The 26,489-nt window shown below is 33.2% G+C and overlaps 1 protein-coding gene across 5 annotated transcripts in view; it reads right to left on the bottom strand.

The window, feature by feature from the left end:
- Positions 1-26,489, bottom strand: part of Ctnna3 (catenin alpha 3) — a 1,743,363-nt gene that overhangs the window by 638,816 nt on the left and 1,078,058 nt on the right. For all 5 annotated transcript variants that reach the window (XM_058577909.1, XM_046419856.2, XM_058577911.1 and 2 more), the window contains one exon: positions 15,848-15,940. In XM_058577909.1, coding sequence (XP_058433892.1) covers positions 15,848-15,940 — 93 coding nt within the window. The remainder of the gene's footprint in view (positions 1-15,847; positions 15,941-26,489) is intronic.

The following is a 26,489-nucleotide window of genomic DNA, read 5'->3' as shown; positions in this document are numbered from 1 at the left end:
CATACTCATATCAAATAAAATAGATTTCAAGCCAAAGTTAATCAAAAGGGATAAAGAGGGACACTACATACTGCTCAAGGGAACCATAAACCAACAAGACATAACAAACATAAATATATATGCTCCAAACAATGGTGCAGCTATGTTCATCAAAAAAACTCTTCTCAAGTTCAAGAGTCTAATAGACCACCATACAATAATTATGGGAGACTTCAACACACCTCTCTCACCACTGGACAGATATTCCAAACAAAAGTTGAATAAAGAAACTATAGAACTCAATAATACAATTAATAACCTAGACTTAATTGACATATATAGAATATACCACCCAACATCAAGCAGTTACACTTTTTTCTCAGCAGCACATGGATCCTTCTCAAAAATAGAACATATATTATGTCACAGGGCAACTCTTAGACATCATAAAGGAGTAGAGATAATACCATGCATCTTATCTGATCATAATGGAATGAAACTGGAAATCAACAATAAAAGAAGGAAGGAAAAATCATGCATCACTTGGAGAATGAACAATAGGTTACTGAATGATCAATGGGTTATAGAAGACAACAAGGAGGAAATTAAAAAATTCTTAGAGATAAATGAAAACACAGATACAACATATCGGAATCTATGGGACACAATGAAAGCAGTTCTAAGTGGAAAATTCATTGCCTGGAGTTCATTCCTTAAAAAAAGGAAAAACCAACAAATAAATGATCTCACACTTCATCTCAAAATCCTAGAAAAAGAAGAGCAAAACAACAGCAGAAGAAGTAGAAGGCAAGAAATAATTAAAATCAGAGCTGAGATTAATGAAATCGAAACAAAAGAAAGAATTGAAAAAATTGACAAAACTAAAAGTTGTTTCTTTGAAAAAATAAATAAGATCGACAGACCCTTAGCCATGCTAACGAAGAGGAGAGAGAACTCAAATTACCAGCATACGGGATGAAAAAGGCAATATCACAACAGACACTTCAGAAATACAGAAGATAATTAGAAATTATTTTGAATCCTTATACTCCAATAAAATAGAAGATAGTGAAGGCATTGATAAATTTCTTAAGTCATATGATCTACCCAGATTGAGTCAGGAGGATATAGACAACCTAAACAGACCAATATCAATTGAGGAAATAGAAGAGGCCATCAAAAGACTACCAACCAAGAAAAGCCCAGGACCCAATGGGTATACAGCAGAGTTTTCAAAACCTTTAAAGAAGAACTAATACCAATACTTTTCAAGCTACTTCAGGAAATAGAAAAAGAGGGAGAACTTCCAAATTCATTCTACGAGGCCAACATCACCCTGATTCCTAAACCAGACAAAGACAATTCAAAAAAAGAAAACTACAGACTAATATCTCTAATGAATCTAGATGCAAAAATCCTCAATAAAATTCTGGCAAATCGGATACAAAAACATATCAAAAACATTGTGTACCATGATCAAGTAGGATTCATCCCTGGGATGCAAGGCTGGTTCAATATACGGAAATCAATAAATGTTATTCACCACATCAATAGACTTAAAAATAAGAACCATATGATCATCTCGATAGATGCAGAAAAAGCATTCGACAAAGTACAGCATCGCTTTATGTTCAAAACTCTAGAAAAACTAGGGATAACAGGAACATACCTCAATATTGTAAAAGCTATCTATGCTAAGCCTCAGGCTAGCATCATTCTGAATGGAGAAAAATTGAAGGCATTCCCTCTAAAATCTGCAACAAGACAGGGATGCCCTCTCTCACCACTTCTGTTCAACATAGTTCTCGAAACACTGGCCAGAGCAATTAGACAGATGAAAGAAATTAAAGGCATAAAAATAGGAAAAGAAGAACTGAAATTATCACTATTTGCAGGTGACATGATTCTATACCTAGCAGACCCAAAAGGGTCTACAAAGAAACTATTAGAGCTAATAAATGAATTCAGCAAAGTGGCAGGATATAAAATCAACACGCATAAATCAAAGGCATTCCTGTATATCAGCGACAAATCCTCTGAAATGGAAATGAGGACAACCACTCCATTCACAATATCCTCAAAAAAAAAAAAATACTTGGGAATCAACCTAACAAAAGAGGTGAAAGACTTATACAATGGAAACTACAGAACCCTAAAGAGAGAAATAGAAGAAGATCTCAGAAGATGGAAAAATATACCCTGTTCATGGATAGGCAGAACTAACATCATCAAAATGGTGATATTACCAAAAGTTCTCTATAGGTCTAATGCAATATCAATCAAAATCCCAAGGGCATTTCTTGTAGAAATAGAAAAATCAATCATGAAATTCATGTGGAAAAATAAAAGACCCAGAGTAGCAAAAACAACTCTAAGCAGGAAGTGTGAATCAGGCGGTATAGTGATACCAGACTTCAAACTATACTACAGAGCAATAGTAACAAAAACAGCATGGTACTGGTACCAAAACAGGCGGGTGGACCAATGGTACAGAATAGAGGACACAGAAACCAATCCACAAAATTACAACTATCTTATATTTGATAAAGGGGCTAAAAGCATGCAATGGAGGAAGGATAGCATCTTCAACAAATGGTGCTGGGAAAACTGGAAATCCATATGCAACAAAATGAAACTGAATCCCTTTCTCTCGCCATGCACAAAAGTTAACTCAAAATGGATCAAGGAGCTTGATATCAAATCAGAGACACGGCATCTGATAGAAGAAAAAGTTGGCTACGATCTACATACTGTAGGGTCGGGCTCCAAATTCCTCAATAGGACACCCATAGCACAAGAGTTAATAACTAGAATCAAAAAATGGGACTACTCAAACTAAAAAGTTTTTTCTCAGCAAAAGAAACAATAAGAGAGGTAAATAGGGAGCCTACATCCTGGGAACAAATCTTTACTCCTCACACTTCAGATAGAGCCCTAATATCCAGAGTATACAAAGAACTCAAAAAATTAAACAATAAGAAAACAAATAACCCAATCAACAAATGGGCCAAGGACCTGAACAGACACTTCTCATGGGAAGACATACAATCAATCAACAAGTACATGAAAAAATGCTCACCATCTCTAGCAGTCAGAGAAATGCAAATCAAAACCACCCTTAGATACCATCTCACTCCAGTAAGATTGGCAGCCATTATGAAGTCAAACAACAACAAGTGCTGGCGAGGATGTGGGGAAAAGGGTACACTTGTACATTGCTGGTGGGACTGCAAATTGGTGCGGCCAATTTGGAAAGCAGTATGGAGATTTCTTGGAAAGCTGGGAATGGAACCACCATTTGACCCAGCTATTCCCCTTCTTGGTCTATTCCCTAAAGTCCTAAAAAGAGCATACTACAGGGACACTGCTATGTCGATGTTCATAGCAGCACAATTCACAATAGCAAGATTGTGGAACCAACCTAGATGCCCTTCAATAGACGAATGGATAAAAAAAAAATGTGGCATTTATACACAATGGAGTATTACTCTACATTAAAAAATGACAAAATCATAGAATTTGCAGGGAAATGGATGGCATTAGAGCAGATTATGCTAAGTGAAGCTAGCCAATCCTTAAAAAAAAACAAATGCCAAATGTCTTCTTTGATATAAGGAGGGTAACTAAGAACAGAGTAAGGAGGAAGAGCATGAGAAGAAGATTAACATTAAACAGGGTTGAGAGGTGGGAGGGAAAGGGAGAGAGATGGGAAATTGCATGGAAATGGAAGGAGACCCTCAGGGTTTTACAAAATTACATACAAGAGGAAGCGAGGGGTAAGGGGGAAAAAACAAGGGGGAGAAATGAATTACAGTAGATGGGGTAGAGAGAGAAGAGGGGAGGGGAGGGGAGGGGAAGGGGGATAGCAGAGGATAGGAAAGGAAGCAGAACACAACAGACACTAGTATGGCAATATGTAAATCAGTGGATGTGTAACTGATGTGATTCTGCAATCTGTATACGGGGTAAAAATGGGAGTTCATAACCCACTTGAATCAAACTGTGAAATATGATATATCAAGAACTATGTAATGTTTTGAACAACCAACAATAAAAATTAAAATAAAATAAAAATTAGAAAGATGATATAAATTTTGAAATCCTAGGTTAATACGGTTATTGAGATATGAACATGTCTATTATAAAATAATAATATTGATTTCTTTTTATTTTTTTTTTCTTTCTTTTGGTCATACTGGGTATTGAAGCCAGGGCCTCATTCATGATAGGCAAGCACACTATCACTAAGCTATAACCCCAGTCCTAAACATATTAATTTAAATAATTTATTTAACTGTTAAAAGATCCAATGTACAGAAGACTAAGGTTTTTTTCATGACAGTAAATTCTTTGCAATTTCCATGTATCCTAAATCGGGTAACTTAATATAAAAATTATTTTTTAAGTAAATAATAACAAAAGTTGAAACAATCTAATATTTTAATCTGTTTTGCTCTTTTTAATATTATCTATATCTATGTTTAAAGAGATCAAACATTGCTATTATCTCAAATATATACTGTTACAGAAAGCTACTGCCTATATATATGATACTTTTAGTGTTTAACCAAAAATCATTGACTATTAAATCTTTGAAAACATTACACCAAAATAACATATGTCTTACCTTTTCCCCAGTTTGAATGTGACACCTTAAAGAAATTGCAAAATCTGTTTTAATAATGATACATAAATGTCTAATAATATTGTCATCTTTTGTTTTAGGATCGAAGGCCTGAAATTCTGAAATGGCAAATCTTAAATACATGAGAGTCAAAAAATATTACAGACCCAACATGAGTTTCTTAGGAGATTTTCTTTACACATTTTTTTCCAATAAAGAGAAATAGAAAAAAAGTCTACATTCATTTGAGAATTATAAACATATGAATAGATAAAACTGATTAAATAATTCTAAAACCAAGAAAAATGTCAGTACTCAAATCTTAAAGCATTTATTTTTTGGTTCCTTAACCTTGGTCAACCTGTTTAATGATTCTGAATTTCTTCTTATACAAAAATGAGTCCAATAATTCATATGTAAAAAGACTGTTGCAAAAATGAATATTATAATCCTAATAAAGTTCTTGTTCCATCTCAGATGTAGGATGACATCTATCTCTTTATGGGCTTTATTTACAAGTACATACATGTATTCTGTGTGTATTTAGAAGGTGTGTTCAAAAACATAGTTTTCAAAGAGCAAAAATTGAAGGCAAAGTGTGTCAAATTTTTCCTCCATTGAGCAAAATGTGCGACTTTGTTATTGAGATTTTATTTCTAACCGATTTTATTTCTAAAAGAATAGGTCAAAATAGAGATAAAATTTATTTTTAAAAATAATGGATACCAAGTGGCTACCTTATTCATAGGAAGAACATTTGGACCCTCACAAGTTACCCAGAACAAGACACTTTGTCCATAGAGCAATGATCTTATAATTTTCGCATCTCAATGCAATTGTTTCACTCCCTCAATCTGGTTTTTGCACACTGCCTTTGATACTGAGCACATGTGATAATGGTATGTCTGCTGGAGTTGTCTATAGTATTCTTTGTCCCATTCTATGTGATCCCAAATGACATTTTATTTAATAAATACTTTCTACAAAGGCTTCCTTGAAACAAAAATAATAGAAATTAAAAAATTAAATATCAATATTTGTGGATTTACATATTGCAGATTTCTCCACATTTATTATTAAATCTATTTCATCATTCTTTTAACACTGACATATCCCAGGTCATTGTCCTAACCAGGTTACATTCCAAGAACTCAGGGGTCATCTGCCAGCCCTGAGCTTTTGATTCAGAGTGCTAAGAATTTTGAACACTATCCTCTCAAAATGAATATAGAAAGCCCTCTGAACTTAAATTGGGATGTAGGTATTCCAGCATTGCCAGTTACGACATATAAAATGAGAGCCCAGAGTGTTTCAGTTACAAACTGTAATTTGCAATCTTTGTTGTAACACAAGGAAAAAGATGAATGGTTCCTTGGATTTGTATAAGGTTCTCTGGTCAGAGATGTCATCATGATAAGATATAAAATTTTTTGGACATATGGTCACACATTAGTATTCTTATAAATACACAAGGCAAAAGTCTTAGGAGAAGTGGTTACAAACATTCACCATTTGGTTAAATATACTAGGTCTAACATATTTATTTCACTCAGCATCACATTTAAAATGACTTTCAAATATAGTTTTACCAACCAAATTCAGTGCTAATATTGACTTCTGAATTTCATGGAAGTAACTTATTTACTAATTATGTTTCTTAGTCTGTTTGCATATTTAAGATCACTTAAGGGTTAATCACTTATAAGTCAAATATATCTTATTTACTTACTTAATAATAAGAGCATATGTGATAGTGCATATTAATTTTTAGCCCCGTAAGTTTGAGCTCACTGAATAAAAATTATAATTTATAAAATAACTAGACTTGCTTAAAAATCTAAAGCACTACATAGATTCTGGAGATAAAAAAAAAAACATCAATATTGAAAAATAACTGGGAGTGAAAGGTATATTGTACTCCATGGCAAAAGTCTGAGAGGTGGAATGTCTCTGTGCTTTTCCAAAATTAGTTTTGCTTTTGAATCCTTCAGAAAAAAAATCTAGGAACATAACTCGGGTCCAACTCTCTCCTTTTTCCACAATGTCACTGGTATTTCTCTTGTTGCCTTCCTATCTTCTAACTCCATGAAATTATTTTTAGTACTTATTTCACTGAACTTCTCTGTAGCATATGCCATTGCTGACCATGGTACTGAAGTGTTGTTCCATTTTCTAGGCTTCCAGCAAGACACATGGTCCTGACACTACTTTTCTTATTGCTCTATCCTACATTCCTGCTTTTCTTCTTTTCTATATGTTTATTCAAGATTATATCTGGGATCCTTTCATTTTATCATCTGATGTATACCAATTTCTAGGTCAAGTTAGGTAGTCTTATTTCTATTTTTCTCCTTTGGACTATTATTCCTATTATCCCTACTCACCTCCTGATTTCTGCATATAATGTTCAATAATTTTTCAATTGTCCCTGCTTCTTTTTTTATTCAGTTGACACAGTATCCAAACTTATTCAGAAAACACAGGGCTGATGATGCCATTCACTACTCTAAGGCTACAACAACAAAATTAAATCTTTTAAAACAAATCTAAATTGTTTCACTTAGCCATAAGGACTATGACCTACATTTTTCAGAGTCTTTGCCCTCCCATGGATTCTCACACTGGGCAGAATATCCATCCTAGGAGGTACTTGGATGTGTGGAGGCAAGTTCGGTTGTTAGAAAGACTGAGATAGGGGAAGTGGCAATTATGTATTTAATTCCAGTTCTGAGCTTTCTGGCATGTCAACCCCCCAGTGCAGAGATTGTCCCTGGGGGTTGAATCAAAGAATTATTACACCAAAAAAGTCAAAAGTTGCCCTGTTAGAACCAATGTGCATTAGAGAGACCCAATAACTCACATTTTCCTAATTGTTATAAATTTTTCATCTTGTCTGACTAAAATGTCCTTTTTATATTTTACCACATGTCCAAATATTACTTTTACTTTAAGATATATAAAATTTCATTGTTCTATGAGCTCCTTCTTAATCCTCTTACTTGAAACTGTCTCTAATGCCATTTCCTCCAAATTCTTTACTAATACCACTTTGTTTCCAATGCACTTCTCCTTCTTACATTATGGAAACATAATGTAAGCAAAGCTCCATCTTTATTTTCCTTCTTGACTATATCATCATCTAAGCTAGAACAGATTCTTTATATTGTCATGCTTATAACTACAATACACAATATTAATTTAAATCCTAAACCTACATTTAATATTATGGCATAAACAATGTTTTCTCCTAATTTGTAGATAATTCTGAAATTCTTGCACTGGCCAAAATGTTAAATCATACATAGTTCTATCTACGTATTTTCAATCATTATCCAGTTCTTTCTCCATTTTCCCACTTGAATTTTATGACTAAAGCTTCTGTTTTTTCTTTGAAGACATACTTCCTCAGATTTTCCTTCTAGTTGAGTACAGACAATAGGAATTATTCCTCAGAGCTGTTCCAGTGCATACTTCCTGAACCCTTACTCTCTGTCCTTGGCTAGCCCTAGTTTCATGGGTAATATTTGCTGAATCAAGAAATCCATAGAGTTCATGGAAAGGAATGGATGAATAATTGGGATAGGATACAGTCTGAGGTTAGTCAAGAGACATCAATTTATAGAGTAATTAAACGGAAGAAAGATTTAAAGAGATACAGATAGGAAAACAAGAACTCAAAATATCACTATTTGCTAATGACATGATTGTATATTTAGAAGAACCAAAAATTTCACCAGAAAACTTCTAGAACTAGTAAAATTCATCCAAGTATCAGGATATAAAATGAACACTCATAAATCAAATACATTTCTATACATCAGTAATGAACCCACTGAAAGAGAAATTAGGAAAATTAACACATTCACAATAGCCTCAAAGAAAAAATAAAATACTTGGGAATCAATCTAACAAAAAAAAAGTTGAAAGACCTACACAATTAAAACTACAGAACACTAAAAAAGAAATTGAAGAGGACCTTAGAAGATGGAAAGAGCTCCCATGCTCTTGGAAAGGCAGAATTAACATTGTCAAAATGGCCATACTACCAAAACTTATATAGATTTAATGCAATTTCTATTAAAATCCCCATTGCATTCTTCATATAAATAAAAAAAGCAATCATGAAATTTATTTGGAAAGATAAGAGACCCAGAATAGCTAAAGCAATCCTCAGCAAGAAGAGTGAAGTAGGAGGCATCACAATACCAAAACTTAAACTGCACTACAGAGCAATAGTAACAAAAATAGCATGGTATTGGCACCAAAACAGACATGTAGACCAATTGTATAGAAGAGAAGACACAGAGAGAAACCCACATATATATACAGTTATCTCACATTAGACAAAGGCACCAAAAACATTATGTTGGGAAAAGATAGCCTCTTCAACAAATGGTGCTGGAAAAACTGGAAATCCATATGCAAGAAAATGAAATTAAACCCCTCTCTCCTGCACAAACTCAACTCAAGGACTTAGGCACTAGAACAGAGACACTGTGCCAAACCGAAGAAAAAGTAGGCCCAAATCTCCACCAGATTGGCCTAGGAAATGACTTCCTTAACAAGACCCCTAAAGCACAAGACGTAAAGTGAATTATCAATAAATAATATGGAAGCAAACCACAAAGCTCCATCACAGGAAAAGAAACAATCAATATAATGAAGAGGGAGCCTACAGAATACGAGAAAATCTTTACCACATGCACCTCAAATAGAGCATTAATCTCTAGGATATATAAAGAACTCAAAAAATTCAACACCAGAAATATAAATAACACAATCTCTAAATGGGCTAAGGATCTGAACAGACACTTTACAGAAGATATACAATTGATCAACAAATATATATTAAAAAGTTCAATATCAAATACCAATTAGAGAAATTCAAATTAATTCCATCTCACTACAGTTAGAATTGAAATTATTAAGAATACAAGCAACAATAATTGTTGGCAAGGATGTAGGGTAATAGGTACACTCATACATTGCTGGTAGGGCTGCATATTGGTACAACCACTCTGCAAAGCAGAATGGAGATTCCTCAGAAAACTTGGAATGAAATTACTATTTGTCCCAGTTATCCCACTCCTTAGTGTATACCCAAAGGACTTAAAAACAACATACTACAGTGATGCAGCCACACCAATGTTTATAGCAGCTCAATTCACAATAACTAAACTATGGGACCAATGTAGGTGTCCTTCAACAGATAAATGTACAAAGAAAATGTGATATATATACACAATGGAATATTGCTCAGCCTTAAAGAAAAAATGGAATTATGGAATTTGCCAGTAAATGAATGGAGCAGGAGAATATTATACTAAGTGAAATAGACCAATCTCAAAGAACCAAAAACTGAATGTTTTCTCAGATATGTGAATGTTAATTCACAATTAAGCTGGGAGGGCTAGGGAGGAGTAGATGTACTTTGGATTAGACAGAGTGGAGTGAAAGGAGGGGAGTGGATATGGGGGTGTGAAGGACAGTGAAATGAATTGGACATCATTACCCTATGTGCATACAAGATTACATGAACAGTGTAGTTCTATGTCATGTACACCAGAAGAATGAGAAGTTATACTTCATTTATGTATGATAATTCAAAATCCAGTCAACTGTCATATATAACTAATTAGAACAAATTTATGAATACAGTTCATTTTCAAATAGGTAAAGTACATAAATTCAGAATTTAAAAGCTGAATAAATTTTACATTATGAAAAAGTAACTACACCAACCTAATTTTACAATAGACCAAGAAAACGCTTCCAAGAATGTATGTATATTGAGAATTCATTGAAATAGATAACAAATGTTCCTTTTAACTTTGAAGCCTTAGGTGTTTCTGATAAGCAGTGTTTTTCCAATCTATTAAAGCAATAGATTTTAAGACCCTGCCTTTATAATTATCCTTATTTAATTTCAATTTATGAGCTTTCAAACATTAGTTCAAATGACCAACATGTTTTAGAACTTTGACTTCTATTTTTCTTAGCTTTGCATCATATGCAAATATAAAATATTTACTTTCTACAGTCACATATTAAAATGGAAGAAAGCTCTTTAGAAAACTTATCCTTCACCAGGTCAAGTATAACTGTTTAAATAGCTGTAGTATAAAAACTGTACTATCACCAAGATCACACATCTCTCTTTTATAAAAAAGGCAGCTACATTAGAGTATATCAGGACCAGGTATTAAAAACTTCTAAATCAACATGGCTTATACTCTCTGTATAGTAGCTTTGTCAAGCAGTCACCCTTTTTATGTAAAATGTGCATGATGTTGAGAAACTCTAAATCCCCCCTTCTCAATAAAGTCCCATTTTTTTCAGTTCAGTTCTATACAAAATTTGGCTCTGAATTTTAGTAAAATTTTTAACCTTAGATTTGGCTCATAGGTGGTAGTTTTGCCCCTCAGGGCCCTTTAGAATAAGTCTTTCATATCATAGTCCTTTAAGGATTGGATAACAGTATAACCTTGGTTTTCTAAGTATTATCTTTTCCTGGCTAAAAATTCTCGGTTGTTTTTATGAGATCTTCATATGACATTGTTTCAAGTTGTGTCACTATTTCAGACATGCTCTAAGTGACAATTATTTTTCAAAAAACACCACCTGTAACTGGGCAAATCATAGAAGCTGGTCCTCTAGATACATGCACACACAAAGAACCAGGATGATTCAATTCATTGAAACCTAGGTGAATTTAATCATACTTAACAAATAGGAATTAAATGCCACCCTAACAGCTCCTGCTAACCCAGGGTTTACCTAATTTTTTCCAGAATCAATCTAGGAATTTTTTAATTGGTTGGACTTTTTTTTTAAATATACATTTCTGATTAAAGTAAGAGGTCTAAAAGAAATAAAACGAAACATAAAAGTGCTTTTTGTTTTTTGTCTCCCAGTCAATTCTTGGAAGTAACCACAATTAAAATTTTCATGAGAAACTTTTGAAAATTTTCTACAAATGCATAAATATATCATTTGATATATTTTATTTTTACATAAATTGGATCTATTCTGAAATTTTTTTGTTCACTTATCTTGAAAAGATACCCAAGATAAGTGGAAAATGCAAATGAGTAGACTTACTACTTTAAGCCGACTTTAACATTCTCTAGTGTGACAGACATTTAGGTTGGTTATAGCTCGTAGACTTTTGTGCACCTTCACACATTTATCTATATCATCAATCATTGGAACTTGAACTAGTGGAACTGAATGTATGTAGGTTGTTTACTTCAATAGATATTGTCCAAGTAGAACTTAGAAACATACACACATGAAAATACACACTTGGAAAATACGCACTCCAGACATACTAATTCCAAATTTCAGGATGCATAGCCTGTAATAGAGCATAGCATGCAATATACAATTTTAAAAATAAAGTTGAAATACAGAGAAGATTGAAAAATATTTTTAGAACTTATTTTGAAAATATTTTAAGTCACATAAGCTTTTCTGACAGCTATAACAGTTGATTCAGATTAAGACAACTATCAACTAGCACTTTTAAGCCTTTTGGAGAGTAAATTTTTACTAAGCCAAATGTCTTACATTTTCTATCTTTGCAATCAGTTTTATAGTGCCCTGTAAATATGGTTTAAAATTTTTATCTATTATACTTTGAGTCCATATTCTAAGAATATTTAGATTTTTTGCAAGTATATTCTTTTGGCTAATATATTTGCTTATTCTCTTTTTATTTAAAAATTATAATGGGAAATTCATACTTTTATTCAAATCATCAGTAAACCAGTGAAATGAACAAGAGCAGATCACTGCAGTCCATCATTTAAGGTATCATTATTGGTAGGCATGTATGTACTAATCAGCCATTTTAAGGTTTTTTTAATCAATTAAAATTCAAATGAATTATACTGTTTTAAATTTTCATCTTGTCAAGAAGAAGACATGATAAAGAAAGTAGGATAAAAATTGTTGCCAAAGGCCTCCTTCCCTCTAGGAATACAGAATCATTTATCATTCCAGAAATCTTATCATTAATTTGTATACTGTATAAATATTTATTAAACATCCAATATATGCTGTACTTCTTCTAGGTACAGGGGATATAAGTAGAAGATGTTTTCTCTCCAGATGCACAAACTGTGCTTACCACAGTGTGGAAGTTCTGTAAATACTTACTGGAAACCCCCACTCTAGGATTTTCACTTGAGCAAACAAATAAATTGCTATGACACCAACAAAAAACTGGGAAAGTTGAAGAAGTAGAGTGAGAGGGGGGATCTAAGAATTAGTAGTTACCCTTTGGCAATTTGACAATATTAGATGGCTTCTAGATACCAGAGGGGATATTCCAAAAACAAAACTAGGTATGTGAGTCTGGTCTTTAAAGTTTGGATCAATTGAGAAAATTTTGAAAATTATTAGTAAGTAGATTTTTAAAACCATGAAATTTTAAAAATATTTATTTATTTATTTATTTATGTACCAGGGATTGAACTCAAGGGCATTCAACCACTGAGCCACATCCCCAGCCCTATTTTATATTTTATTTAGAGACAGGGTCTTACTGAGTTGCTTAGTGCTTTGCTATTTCTGAGGCTGGCTTTGAACTTGTGATCCTCCTGCCTCAGCCTCCAGAGCTGCTGGGATTATAGGTGTGTGCTACCATGGCAGGAATTTTTGAAATAATAAACTGAAGGCTCCCTAAGGGACATAAATAGTATAATTATGGAGGTACATATAGCCTATTTATTGATGGGGAGATTCAACATCTTAGTCATGATTCTCTAAAATACATTTAACATTTTAATTCAAAATGATAATGCTTTTCCTGACAATAAGTTGACTCTGAAAATATAAAAAGTAGAGAATAACACTTAGAAGAAATCAAAATTTAATATAAAATCATACTTAGGATATTTTGATACTATTGCAATGATAAGTTAATAGACCAAGGGAGCATGAAGGAAAGTCTAGTATACATTGAAACAGGGTGTTTGATTTATCAATATTGTGTATTAATTTGCTAGTCAACTTATATTTACATGTGGAACAATAGTATAAAATATACGCATGGCAATCATATAAGTGTGCATGTGTGTTTGTGTGTGTGTGTGTGTGTGTGTGTGTATTTCACATTTCCCAGAAAAGCTCAGCTATTTAATACATAACATTGGCTCACTTAATAGCACTTTAAAAAAATGTAATCCATATCATGTTGCACACAAAAATAAATTTGTGTGCCCTGTGTGGTGGTGAACAACTGTAATCTCATCTACTGGGGCTGGATGAGGCAAGATGATTGCCAAGTTTGAGGCCAGCCTCAGAAACTTAGTGAGACCCTGTCTTAAAAAAATAAATAAAAAAGATTGGGGATGTAGCTTAGTGGTAGGTTATCCTGGGTTCCATCTCCAGTACCACACAAAATAATAACAATATTAATTGTAATAATGATATTGACAAAGAAAAAGTAACTATTAAACTGTAGCCTGTTATGTCAAGTTGCTCCTAGCTGTAAACTCAGAGCAGGGCCCTTTCAGGGTCCTTCAGCTGCCCTGCAAAGTGGGGCTGATATAGTCCATCAGCCTTGGGTAGTTTTCCTGACCCTCAGGGGACTAGCTCACCATGAATTCTATGACATTTATTGTCCCTGGGGTTGCCTATCTGTGAGCAATAAATTTGCTTTGCTTTAAAAAGAAAATTAAAAAGTAACTGTTAAATAACAATACTTCTATCTTGTAAAAAGATATGACATTTTTATTGGCAAATTATCTTAACACGCAAACCGCAAACTGTAGAACAGAGTGGGTGTTCAATATTTATTAAAGGACTTAAAGATGGTCATATATTGTATTAAAGTTCTTAAAATTCTACTTAAATTATTATTATGAAACTTAAAAGAAAAGTCATATGTAATAGAATTTTTAAACAAATTTAAATATATTAGTCATAAATAAACAGTAGCCCACCTAAAAATTGGTAAAAGATAGGTGCAACCACAGTTATAGCCAGATAGTCAATATGCATTTGAAAAGAAAGTGCTGGATAATTATCAGAAAATTACAAATTAAAACTAATAAGATATAATCATAATCTTCCAATTGAAAAGACATTTTAAAAAGCATCAAGCATTAGCCATGATATGGAGAGATGAGAATACTTATAGACTGTTGATGGGAGCATAGTTGATTTTACTACTTTAGGGACCCTGTTGCAGTAGTCTGTTCCCTATGAAGTCTCATATAAAACTCATATTAGTTGGGAAATCTCAGTTGCAGACCAGTTCTTGCTTTTTAATCAACATTAAGTCCAAAGAAGCAGTTTCTCTCACTGTTAACCTCAATACTCCTTAGAAATGAAATTGTCAGAAAGACAAATCAATAATTTAATACATGCTCTACTTTTATTAGAAGGAGAATCTCAGAATATGTCTGGAGATTTGACATCCCTAATCACTGTTATATTTCACATTCTTACAACATTTGTCATCTCTATTAAGAATTAAGTATCCATATTATTTTATGCCTCTTTTAAGACAAATGTGTTTACGATTGCCCTTTGTGCATTCTGATTCATGGCATCAAGGCTAGTGGAAATAATTCCCTAAAAATATATTTTTCTTCAGATTTTAAGAAACTCCTTAATTACTGACAAGAAAACATTTCTTACTAGCTAGAAAATAATATAAAGTATTCTAAAAAAACCCAACTTATCTGAATAAGTAGATTACATAATTTCAAATAGTAAAAATCTTGGGTAGAGGTTTTCTATACCTTTATTGAAGTTTTGTCAGTATCCTCTTTTGCCCCCTAAAACAACTACTGGTTTATAATAAATGCTTGCATAATATTTAGTCTCCATTTGTTCATCTATAAGAGGTTTTAACTAGATAACATCCTTTGGTTTTAGAATGTTATAAGATTTGTAATATATGCTGTTGCCTTTCCCTAGAGATAAAAGGAATTTAGCAAGATAGGCCAATTCATAGAACTGTTCAATTATCAGGATTTAATATGTCTATTTTCAATGGTTCCTAACACATTTTCAGACTACTGGAAGATGTTTAACTTAGACTAACAGCAAATGTCTCAGAATAATCTAAAAGAGCTGTAAGAAGTCGTCGTTCCTTAGTAAAAAATAAACTATGATGTTAGGACAATTCTGTCTTTCATGTTTAAAGTAAGTATCTAATGTAGTTTAATATGTCTAAAAATATGAAAAGTTATATCTAATTTTTATAGGAAAGAGACTTAGTAATCATACCTGCGGGCACAAAGTTTCTAGGTGATTGGCTGCAATTCTGACAATTTTAATTCCATCTTCATTTGTCGACATGGAACAAGCAAGATTTGCAACCTGGAACATAATTCAAAAGAATGGAAATTATTTTAGATCATCAAGGAAATGCAGAAACACTTGTTATCCTGGACAAGTAAGAGTATGCAGGTATTCACTGAAAATATACTGACAAACAGCCCTATCATAAACATCACTGTTATCTGTTTTATGAAAAAAAAATCAGAGAAACCAATAAAACAAATAACAACAAAGGGTCCTAGACAATTATGTAAAACAAAAATGAAATGCTGATGAATAAATCAGTAAACTCTACATGGTTCTTGACATTAACATCTAACCCATAATAAGAAACTCTGATGGAACTGAAAAAAAAAAAGAGTTTATGGATTGAATGCTAATAGGTTCTTGGAATTTCATATGATTGTGGTTTATTTTAAGTTTGTAATTGGTTTATTATTTCCCAGAGGTCTATTATGCATACTTAAGTTGCATTAAGCATGACTGTATCTTATTCATGTTTTATTCAGCATAAAATATACTCCCAAGCTGGACAAATACAAGACAATTAAATACTTTTTTCTGTTCTTTATTTTCTACTATAATGTAATGGGCACTGTTTAACATTATAGCAGTCAATTTGATTCAAGCATTAGCAACACCCAAGTTTATTTTATTTTATTGCTTCTGAAATTTACACACTCTTCCAGTGAAATGGTTGTTATTTTAAATAATTGCCATTATGTCCATCACCTAAATGCAATATTTACAAATACTTCCATTAAGCTATAGAAGAGCCATGGAGAGAGTGTGGGATCCTTTCCCCTTCGATTGAACTCCACTCTTGTCCTACATTCCTCCTGCTACCACACTGAGGGTTATAGAGGCAATGTTTTCTCTGATGTATAAAATATGCCATTATCTTCATCACTGCAGGGGGATAGTTTTCCAAAGAATAATTTTTCTACCTTTCCATTGAGTCCATTTATTATTATATACTTTAATACATTACAGTTTTTACTGTTCAAATTTCAAAATACATTCAGTTGTAAAGAAACCTTCATATCAGTTTCACACAATGCAAATGAACAACAAACATAAATTGAGATCACTATTTTAAGAGTACCACAATATTATCATTTAAATGGATTTACAGTCTTTGCTTTTTTTTTATACCATTGCTTTTAATATGTCAGTAGTGAAATAACCCCTTGGTTTGAATTTACATATAATAAAATAACAAGCATACATTATTTAACTGTGGAAGGGCATTGTTCACTTTACTAAAGTACAAGGAAATGGATAACTTGAAAAGGTCTTTTGTTGGCTTGAAGGTCATAATGCCTCAACTTTCATATCTGACACATAATTAGCACATTTGTGAATTATCTGAAAAGGGCAACAGTTCCTGTGCCTCTCTACCCTACCCCCCAACCTCGTTCAGTGATATGAAACTTAGCACTCTAATTGCTTCAGTATGTATTACATTTGTTTGCACCTCACTTGCAGAAAATACCTATCTGTAAATAGAGCACTGTTTGTTTAAAGCATATGTGCATATTATATATATGCATGCGTATGTTTATGTACATATACATGCATATATATGCTTGTGTGTGCATATGTGTGCATGTGCCATGTGTGTTTATACATACATATTTATACTCATTCAATTCAAATTAACTGAGTACCTCTTAATCCAGAGCTTAAAATTATAGATAACTATCCCCAAGTTGACATTCTTTTACTTTTTTAAAATGTATTATCTTCCTCTTCTTTCCTTTCTTAAAGTAGGCTTTCTTGTTCCAGATACTTGATGGCCATAATGTTTACTGCAAGACAATTAAATGACTAATATAACATGGAAATTTTTCTAAATACAGTTTGCATTTATATAAGAAGAATTATTTATTTTTATAATATTTTCAAATGAAAATACAACTAAAATTTTGTTTTCTACCCAAAATTTACTATTCAATTAATTATCATGTTATTATTATTTCTGTCTTCATTTATGCAGTGCCTGTGTGTATCTGAACTTCTCCCTTACCAGAGCTATCCAATGTCAGCTCATTTAGGTAATCAAGTACTATTTCAAGGCATGTGCAATTTTAGTGAAATTTTGCACAACAAGGTTTCATTTAAAATATAGTGTGCATGACAAGGCATAAAAGTTAAATGTCAGAAAAAAATTATATTTCCAATGTGACTGATTTGAAACATTTTTCAAAGTCAGATCAGTGAAAGAATGAAAGCCAAATTTCTTCTATAATAATTTTTCCTAAATTTTGTGTGAGTTTTCAGACAACCAAGTATATTTCCAAGCACATTATGAAGGTAACTCCCTACTTGTCAAAGAAAATAGCATGCAAATAAAATATTTAATAAATTATTTGTAATATTTTGACATATGACACACTTTATTTATCTACCTATGACTATGTTTCAGAAATCTGGATAAAACTTCATTATATAAACAGAATCTCATAATAATCTTCTTCCCACTAAGGAAAACTAGGAGGTAGGGAAGTTTTGGAGACTAACAGATATGGGTTTGAATCTGATTCCCCCAATCAATAAGCTCCTGTTGGTGAGAAGGATGCTAACCTCTCTTATGCTGCTTTATTATCTATAAATTATATGTGGTACTATCTACCCCACTGGGACATTTTGAGAGTTATATAAAACTGTGTGAAGAAGGTCTGATACCTGGCAGCCCTGACCATACAATGAACTTCTGTTCATCCCATTTACTTCTCAACTGATAGCGGGAAAAGAATCTTCACACTCTCAAAGGTTTTGAAGAATTAAAGCCTTAGGAACCTAAATAAATTTAACAAAACATCTAATTCAAGAGCCACAAATTCAAATTCTTTCAAAACCCATACAGGGAGGAGGAGATGACAGATTAAAGAAAAGAAGCATGTATCAGCAGTAACTCAGCACCAGGCTTATAATGCAGGAAGACTGCTCCTCAGTGAGGTAAGTAACTAAGGAATCTCCCTGAAACTTAATACTGAGTGGCAAAAACAAACAAACAAACAAACAAAACCATACAGCTACAGAAGTTTGGTAACTTGGACATAAGATATCATATCTTAGAGATGCCAGCTCTGGCCACCACCAGCAGCAGCAGAGCAGAGCAGGGAGTGCAGACAACAGAGATTGGTGCCTAGAAGATTTTAAAAAAATTAAAATAAATAAAAATTGATTTGGGGAAGCCTGTAATTTACAGAGGAGGGCTATTTTATAGACAGGGAGCTGGCAGAGAAAGCATCTCAGTGAAAAACAAATCTAAAGTAGTCCCCAGGGGCAAAAGCATTCTCTGGTGGCAACACGGAATGCCCTTTGGTGGTGTGGCATGGAAAGCACTTTGAGGGTAGTCCTCTTAGAATGTTCTCCATGGGGATAGCGTAGAAAGCCCTCGGGACAGGCATGAAACAGATTGGCAGGTGAGGAAAATGTTCCCAGGCACTAAAAGCTGTTTCTGTCCAGTTTGGGTAGCTCTGAACAGAGACAGGGTTTGGGAACTCATAAAGGAAGTTCTTAACAGCCAATGAAAAGCTTCCCAGAGAGTACCTGAACCAGAGAGATTGAAACAGCCACAAAGAAAATTTTACCTGGATTATTCAGCCTCTGTATCCCAAGGGAAAAAAACTCACGTAATTGTCAGCAGCCCATAAGAATTATTGCAGGATGCTCACTGTGACCACACAAATGCATTGGTACAACAGGTGGATACCAGTTATTTATGTCCATAGTACTGAAGGTGAAACTGGTGCAGGATTTGTCTCTATGTCCTAAAAATGGATTTTAAGTCCAGAAGAGATTGCAACTCCATGCCAATAGGGGGTGTAGTAAAAATTTCAAAATCCCATCAACAGAGTTCTAACATTCACCAAAACCCAAATCCCCAAAACTGGAAACTCCAATCTAGAACTCTGCATTACCCTGACTATAGAATTACATAATTTGTCAGCACTCCCCTAATTCCATCGAATACTGGAAGACTGGAAGCTAAGAGCTACTATACCTGGCTGGTAGCTAGGTGAGAAACACAGCAGTAATGGTCAAAAAATACAGAGTCAAAAATTCTATCTCTGACAACAGATTTGACCACAGCAGTTGAACAAGTCCTGTATCTCTCATTAAGATTCATTTTTTTCTTCTTTTCCTTTCTTCTTTAAATTCTTTTTTCTCCAAATTCCCATTTTTTTATCTGATTAAATTTTAAAATTTTTATTCAATATGTTAAAATAATATTATTTTATTATTCTTCATTTTTTTTTTCATTATGCATGACCTAGTGTGTATGTGTGGTTGTATATGCTTTCACTGTGTGGATATTTTTTGATAGATTTGTATAGATTTGTTATATGCATGTAACTTTATTTACACATTAATAGCTCTTTCCACATGTTTATTATTTTGGCTAAATTAGAATCCAGTGGGACATAATTATATGAGGATTCAAGTTGTTTTGATCTTACATTTGCTGGTTCATGCATACCTAGGTTCTGGGCCCTCCTATCTCCCCTTCCTTACTCTCTTCCCCAATAAGAGCCAAAATATCCTGTTCCCTCCTATTATCTTTTTTATTACTTTCTGTTAATTTTTTATTCCTCTTTCTTTAAAACTGATATCTACTACCTATCTCCTGTCTCTCCTATAATCACTTTTTCAAACACTTCAAACTTTTTCTCTTTTCCCATCCTATTTTTAAGAAACTGTAATTTCACTTTAATAGAAATTATATATTTAATGTAATTTCTACCCCATTCATGTTATTGTGATTATTAGTACAGTGGCCAACATAGTAGACACAATAAAAAGATATGAACTATATCTGACATTGATAGTTTTCATATCATGTAAGATATAGTTCATATCTTTTTATTGTTGGTACTAATGTTAAATGCTGACCCTGCCATTCCTATGTAGGTGGCAATCAGGATTATAGATGTCGAAGGAGACATCAAACATTTAAGGCTATACATATGTCACTGAAATTAGTGCTATTCCTAGTCACCCTCTCTAAAGATGAGCTAAAAAGAGATTAGAACACTTTAAGATCATAGAATAGAGATTCTGCTGCCATGATATACTCATATCTGAAACAAGCAATAGTCAAATTTTACCCCATACATCATCTAGTCCCACCTGAGCCTTAACATTATTCCAACACAAAGTTATGAGAAGACCAAAAAAAAAAAAAGCAACCAGGACCCCAAAAGAAACCTCAGCTCCCACCCCTTGAAATTTACTTATATATCAAAAGCAGAAATCCCAGAATAAGTAAGATAATTACACACAAAAGGACACATGTAAGGAAAACAAATAAAGAGGATGTGGGATCCATCTCAATTTATGTTCAAGTTTAAGACTTCTAAAAACATGAGGAAACAGGGAAACAAATCTCTCTCCAAGATTCAAAATCCCTGAGTAAAGTATCCACTGATACTGAAGAGGTTGAACTCCCAGAGAAAGATTATTAAAAAAAAATAATTACTAAAATGTTCAATAGACTAAAAGAAGATCTAAGGAATGAATTAAGGAGCAAATACAGGAGATGAAAGAACACTTCCATAAAGAAATGGAAATATGGAAAAAAATAATCAAATGTAAAATTCACTTAAAAGTATCATTAACAGTTTAGATAGCATAGAAATTCAGTTCTTGAAGGAAGAACTTCAGGCCATGAAGACAGAGCATACGAACTTGCGTACACAGAATGCAATAAGAGGTAAAAAAGTGACAGCACATGATCAGAATCTACAAGAACTCTGGGACAACAATAAGAGACCAAACCTGAGAATTGCTGGGACAATATAAGATGGAGATACAAGCCAACAGTGTTAAGAACATTTCAATGAGATCATTAGAGAAAACTTTTTCCATATCGGAAATGAAATAGATATACACATAGAGAAGACAGGCAGGACCCCAAATAGACCTGGTCAAATGAAAAGTTCCACAAGAAACATCATAATTGTAAGGATGACCTTAGGCCTCAGTCTAAGCAATTCCTTTTTAAAACTTCAGTTTGAAACCTGAAGTCTCACCAGGCATGCCTAATGAAGCCCTCCAGTATGGACCTCAGGCATAAACAAGTCACTTATCCCCACCCTGACAAACTCAGAGTGAAGTCTCTGGCATGTTGTCCTTGCCCCATAAGGGGGAAAGGCAAGAAAATAAGGATGGGGACCACCAGACCAGATGCTTTAGCCCCAGGGCAAATGACATTATGGAGAAACCTAGTGGCAGCTGATAGGGAGTGAAAGGGTGGTCAGAAGTCCCAAAATTTAGTATCAATGATGGAGCAAATGAAAAGACATTCAGCCAGCTGACACTGATGCCCTCATGCTGGAGAGCCTGATAAGGGTCTGGACTGACTTCCCAATTCTTCTCATCCTTTGCCTGATCCTCTGCATCTTCCTCACTGCTCTCAAACTCTACAGCCACATCTTGACCCTGGTGAGAGCCGCAACTTCTCCCTATAACCCTCTCCTTAACCAGCCGTCAGCTCCACCCCAGAAGAAGCCTGCCTTGGTTTCTGATCTGATCATGACAGTCTGAGTGAGTGTGCATCTGCTGGACTTAAAGATTAAGGCTTGAGACTTTTGATCTGACCCTTGAGTTTAGTATGCAGAGGGAATGTCTGTCATGGACCTGTCATGATTAATTGTGTTTGCAGTGCTTATAATTAATCTAGAATTGTTTGCTGTGAATTTATTATGTCTATTGCAGTGCCTAGAATTAAGGATTATCTTTTTCTTGATTAAGAACCTATAGAGTGAAATTGTATTCAGTGATTTGAGTGAATAAAGCACTGACAAAGGCAGAAGTGCATGGACAGTGTATTTCTCCCCTTCAACTGCATAGGTTGCATCTTTTGCTCATCATGACAATAATGAAAATGTCTAACATATGAAATAAGAAAAAATATTAAAAGTTGCAAGAGAGAAACACCAGGTCACATTTACAGGCAAACCAATAGGGCTCATGTCTGATTTCTCAGTTCACACCCTAATATAAAGGAGAGCTTGGAATGAGATATTATAAACACTAAATGAAAACAACTGCCAGTCAAGTCTGCTATACCCAGCAAAGCTCAGTTTCAAATTTGAGGGGGAAATAAAAAATGTTCTATAACAATAATAAACTAAAATGATTCATGACTACCAAGCCAGCACCACAAAGAATATTCAAAGATAAACTGCACACAGAGAAACCCAAAACAAATCCTAAAACTCCCAAATAGAGAAGACGAATAGAAGGGCAATTTACTAAACAAGAATCAAGACAGTATTAAATATAGCAAAAAAAATCAAAATGACAGGAAACCACAAACATATATTCATATGAACATGAATGTTAATGATCTCAACTCCCCAAATAAAAGATATAGATTAACAGAATGAAAAAAAAAAAAACAAGATTCAACTATATGCTGTTTACAACAGACTCATCTCTTAGAAAAAGACATTCACAGGCTAAATATAAAAGGATGGAAAAAATATTGAACCCAATGGAGTTTGAAAACAAGAAGAAGTAGCTGTTCTCACATAGTATAAGGTAGATATCAAGCAAAAATTAATCAGAAGAGATAGCCTGATAAAGGGAATAATCTAAGAAGAAGACATAACAGTAGTAAACATTTATACCCCAAATGTCAGCACACCCAATTACATTATATTTGAAAAAATATGTCTTGATATTAAATCTCAGATCCCGATATGATAACATTGGGTGATTTCAACACATGCTTACCATTAATAGACAGGTCATCAAAACATAAAATCAATAAAGATATTTCCAACTAAAATAAAACAATAAATCAAAATTATATAACAGACATCTACAGAATATTTTATCCCCAAATAGCTGAATTTATCTTCTTCTCAGCAGCTCAATGAACTGTTTGTAAAGTAGACCATACTCTAGATCACAAAGTCAAAGTGTGTGTGTGTGTATGTGTGTATGTGTGTGTGTATGTGTGTATATATATATAAAATCCCATGCATCCTATTGGATAATAATGGAATAAAACTAAAGATGAACAGCAAAAACAATAATAGAAACTACATAAACACATAAGATTGAATGTGTTTCATTCTTTTAAATGTGTTATTTAGAATGTGTTATTCAGAATGTGTTATTCTTTAAATGAATAATGGATCAAAGAATAATTAAAAGTAGAAATCAAGAAATTCTTAGAAACAAACAAGAACAGAGATACAACATATCAATATCTTTGGGATGGTATGAAAATAGTTCTTTGATACATTAAAAAATTAGATCCCATATAAATAAGCTTATACTCCACTTTAAGGCCTTAGATAAAAGTACAAACTAATTCCAAAGGCAGCAAAAGACAGGAAACAATATCAGAACAAAAATTAATAAAATTGAAAATGAGGAATAATACATAGGATCAATGCAGTGAAGTGCTGATTTTTCAAAAAGACAAATAAGATTGATAAACCCTTACCGAAACTAAACAAAATAGAGAGAAGACCCAAATTAGTCAATAGCAATGAAAAAGGAAATATCACCACAGATCCTTCTGAAATCCAAAGGATCATCAGAAACTATTTTGAAAATTTATACTCCAATAAACTTGAAAATCTAGAAGACATTGACAAATTTCTGGACACAGCAAATATGCCAAAATTAAATCAGGAAGATAGAAAACCTAAACAAACCAATATCAAGTAATGAAATTGAAACAGCAATTAAAAGACTTCCAGTAAAGAAATGTCCAGATCTAGATGAATTCTCAGCACAGTTCTACTAGATATATAAAGAAGAAAGATTAGTCTTTTTCAAATTGTTCTATGAAATTAAAAAAGGAAATAACACTCCCAAATACATTCTATGAAGACAGTAAAACCCTAGTACCAAAACCTGACAAAGGTACATCAAGGAAAGAAACCTACAGAACAATATCCTTGATGAACATAGGTGCAAAAATTCTTAACAAAATATTAGCACATTTAAAAACATATCAAGAAAATAAGGCATCATGATCAAATGGATTTCACTTCAGGGATGCAAGGTTGTTTCAACATGCAAATCAATAAATGCAATTGACCACTTAAACATAATTAAAGTCAAGAATCACACAATAATCTCAATAGATGCAGAGAAATTCTTTAATAAAATTCAACATCTATTCATGTTAAATATTCTGGAGAATCTAGGAATTTAAGAAATTACCTCAATATCATAAAGGCTATCTATGACAAACCCAATGTCACTATCATACTGAAAGTAGAAAAATGAAAAACATTGCTTCTAAAATCAGAAATAAGACAAGAATGTCCATTTTCACCACTGCTATTCAATATAGTCCCCAAAACATTAGTAAAAGCAATCAGTCAAGAGTAGGAAATTAAAGGGATACAAAAGGAAAAGAAGAAGTCAAACTATCTCTGTTTGTTGATGACATGATCCTATATCTAGAAGACTCCTACTGTAACACCCCCTCCCCCCCAAAAAAACTACACCAGAAGACTTCTAGCAATTTTAAATGGTGTTGGCTATGTAGCATGATACAAGATCTACACCCATAAATCAATAGCATTCTTGCATTACAATAGGGATTAAGCCAAGGAAGAAGTCAGGAAAACCATCCTATTCATAATAACTTCAAAAAAATTACTTGAAATTAATCTAACCAAGGAGATAAAAGAACTCTACAATGAAAAAATATAGAATACTGTAGAAAGAAATTGCAGAAGACCTTCGATAATGGAAAGACCTTCCATGTTTTTGGATAGGCATAATTAGGATTGTCAAGATGGCCATAGTAACAAAAGCAATATATAGATTCCATACAATCCCTATCAAAATTCCTATGACATTATTATTCACAGAATTAGGGGGGAAATCCTTAAATTTATTTGGAAGAATAACAGATCCAGAATAGCCAAAACTATGAGCAAGACTTATTTAGGATGCAGCACAATACTAAATCTCAAATTATACTACAGAGCTGTAGTAACAAAAACAGCATGGCATTGGCATCAGAGTAGACATGAAGATCAAAGTGACAGAAGATACAGAGATTAAACCCACATATTTACAGCCATACTTAACAAAGGTGCCAAAAACATAGTTTGGAGAAAAGACAGCCTTTTCTAGATGGTGCTAGGAAAACTGGAAAGCTGTACGTAGAAGAATGGAATTATATCTCTATTTTTCATCCTGCACACAACTCAAAATCAAAGATTTAGGAACTAGAAGAAGAAAACATAGGGTAAATATCCATCATACTAGTGCTGTCACAAAATTCCTAAACAAGACCCCCAAGGGGAGAAAATAAAACTAAAAAATAAAAAGTGGGATGCCATTAAATGAAAAAAAAAACTTCTGCACAGCAAAAGAAACAATTCAGAGCATAAAGAGAGCCTACAGAATGGGAGAAATCTTGGCCAGAAACTCCTCCCATGGGAATTAATATCCAGAATATATAAAGAACTTAAAACCAAAAAACAAATAACCCAATAAAGAAATGAGAAAAAGAAACAGAAATTTCTCAAAAGAAGAAATGGCCAACAAATATGTGAAAAAAAATGTTCAACATCTCTAGCAATCAAGGAAATGT

The sequence above is a fragment of the Marmota monax genome, unplaced genomic scaffold (genome assembly GCF_021218885.2).
Source record: "Marmota monax isolate L192 unplaced genomic scaffold, Marmota_monax_Labrador192_F-V1.1 WCK01_AAM20220418_F8-fsc00019, whole genome shotgun sequence".
NCBI classification, from domain to species: Eukaryota; Metazoa; Chordata; class Mammalia; order Rodentia; family Sciuridae; genus Marmota; species Marmota monax.
Note: the sequence above shows the minus strand (reverse complement) of the source record. Positions and strands in the feature narration are given on the sequence as shown.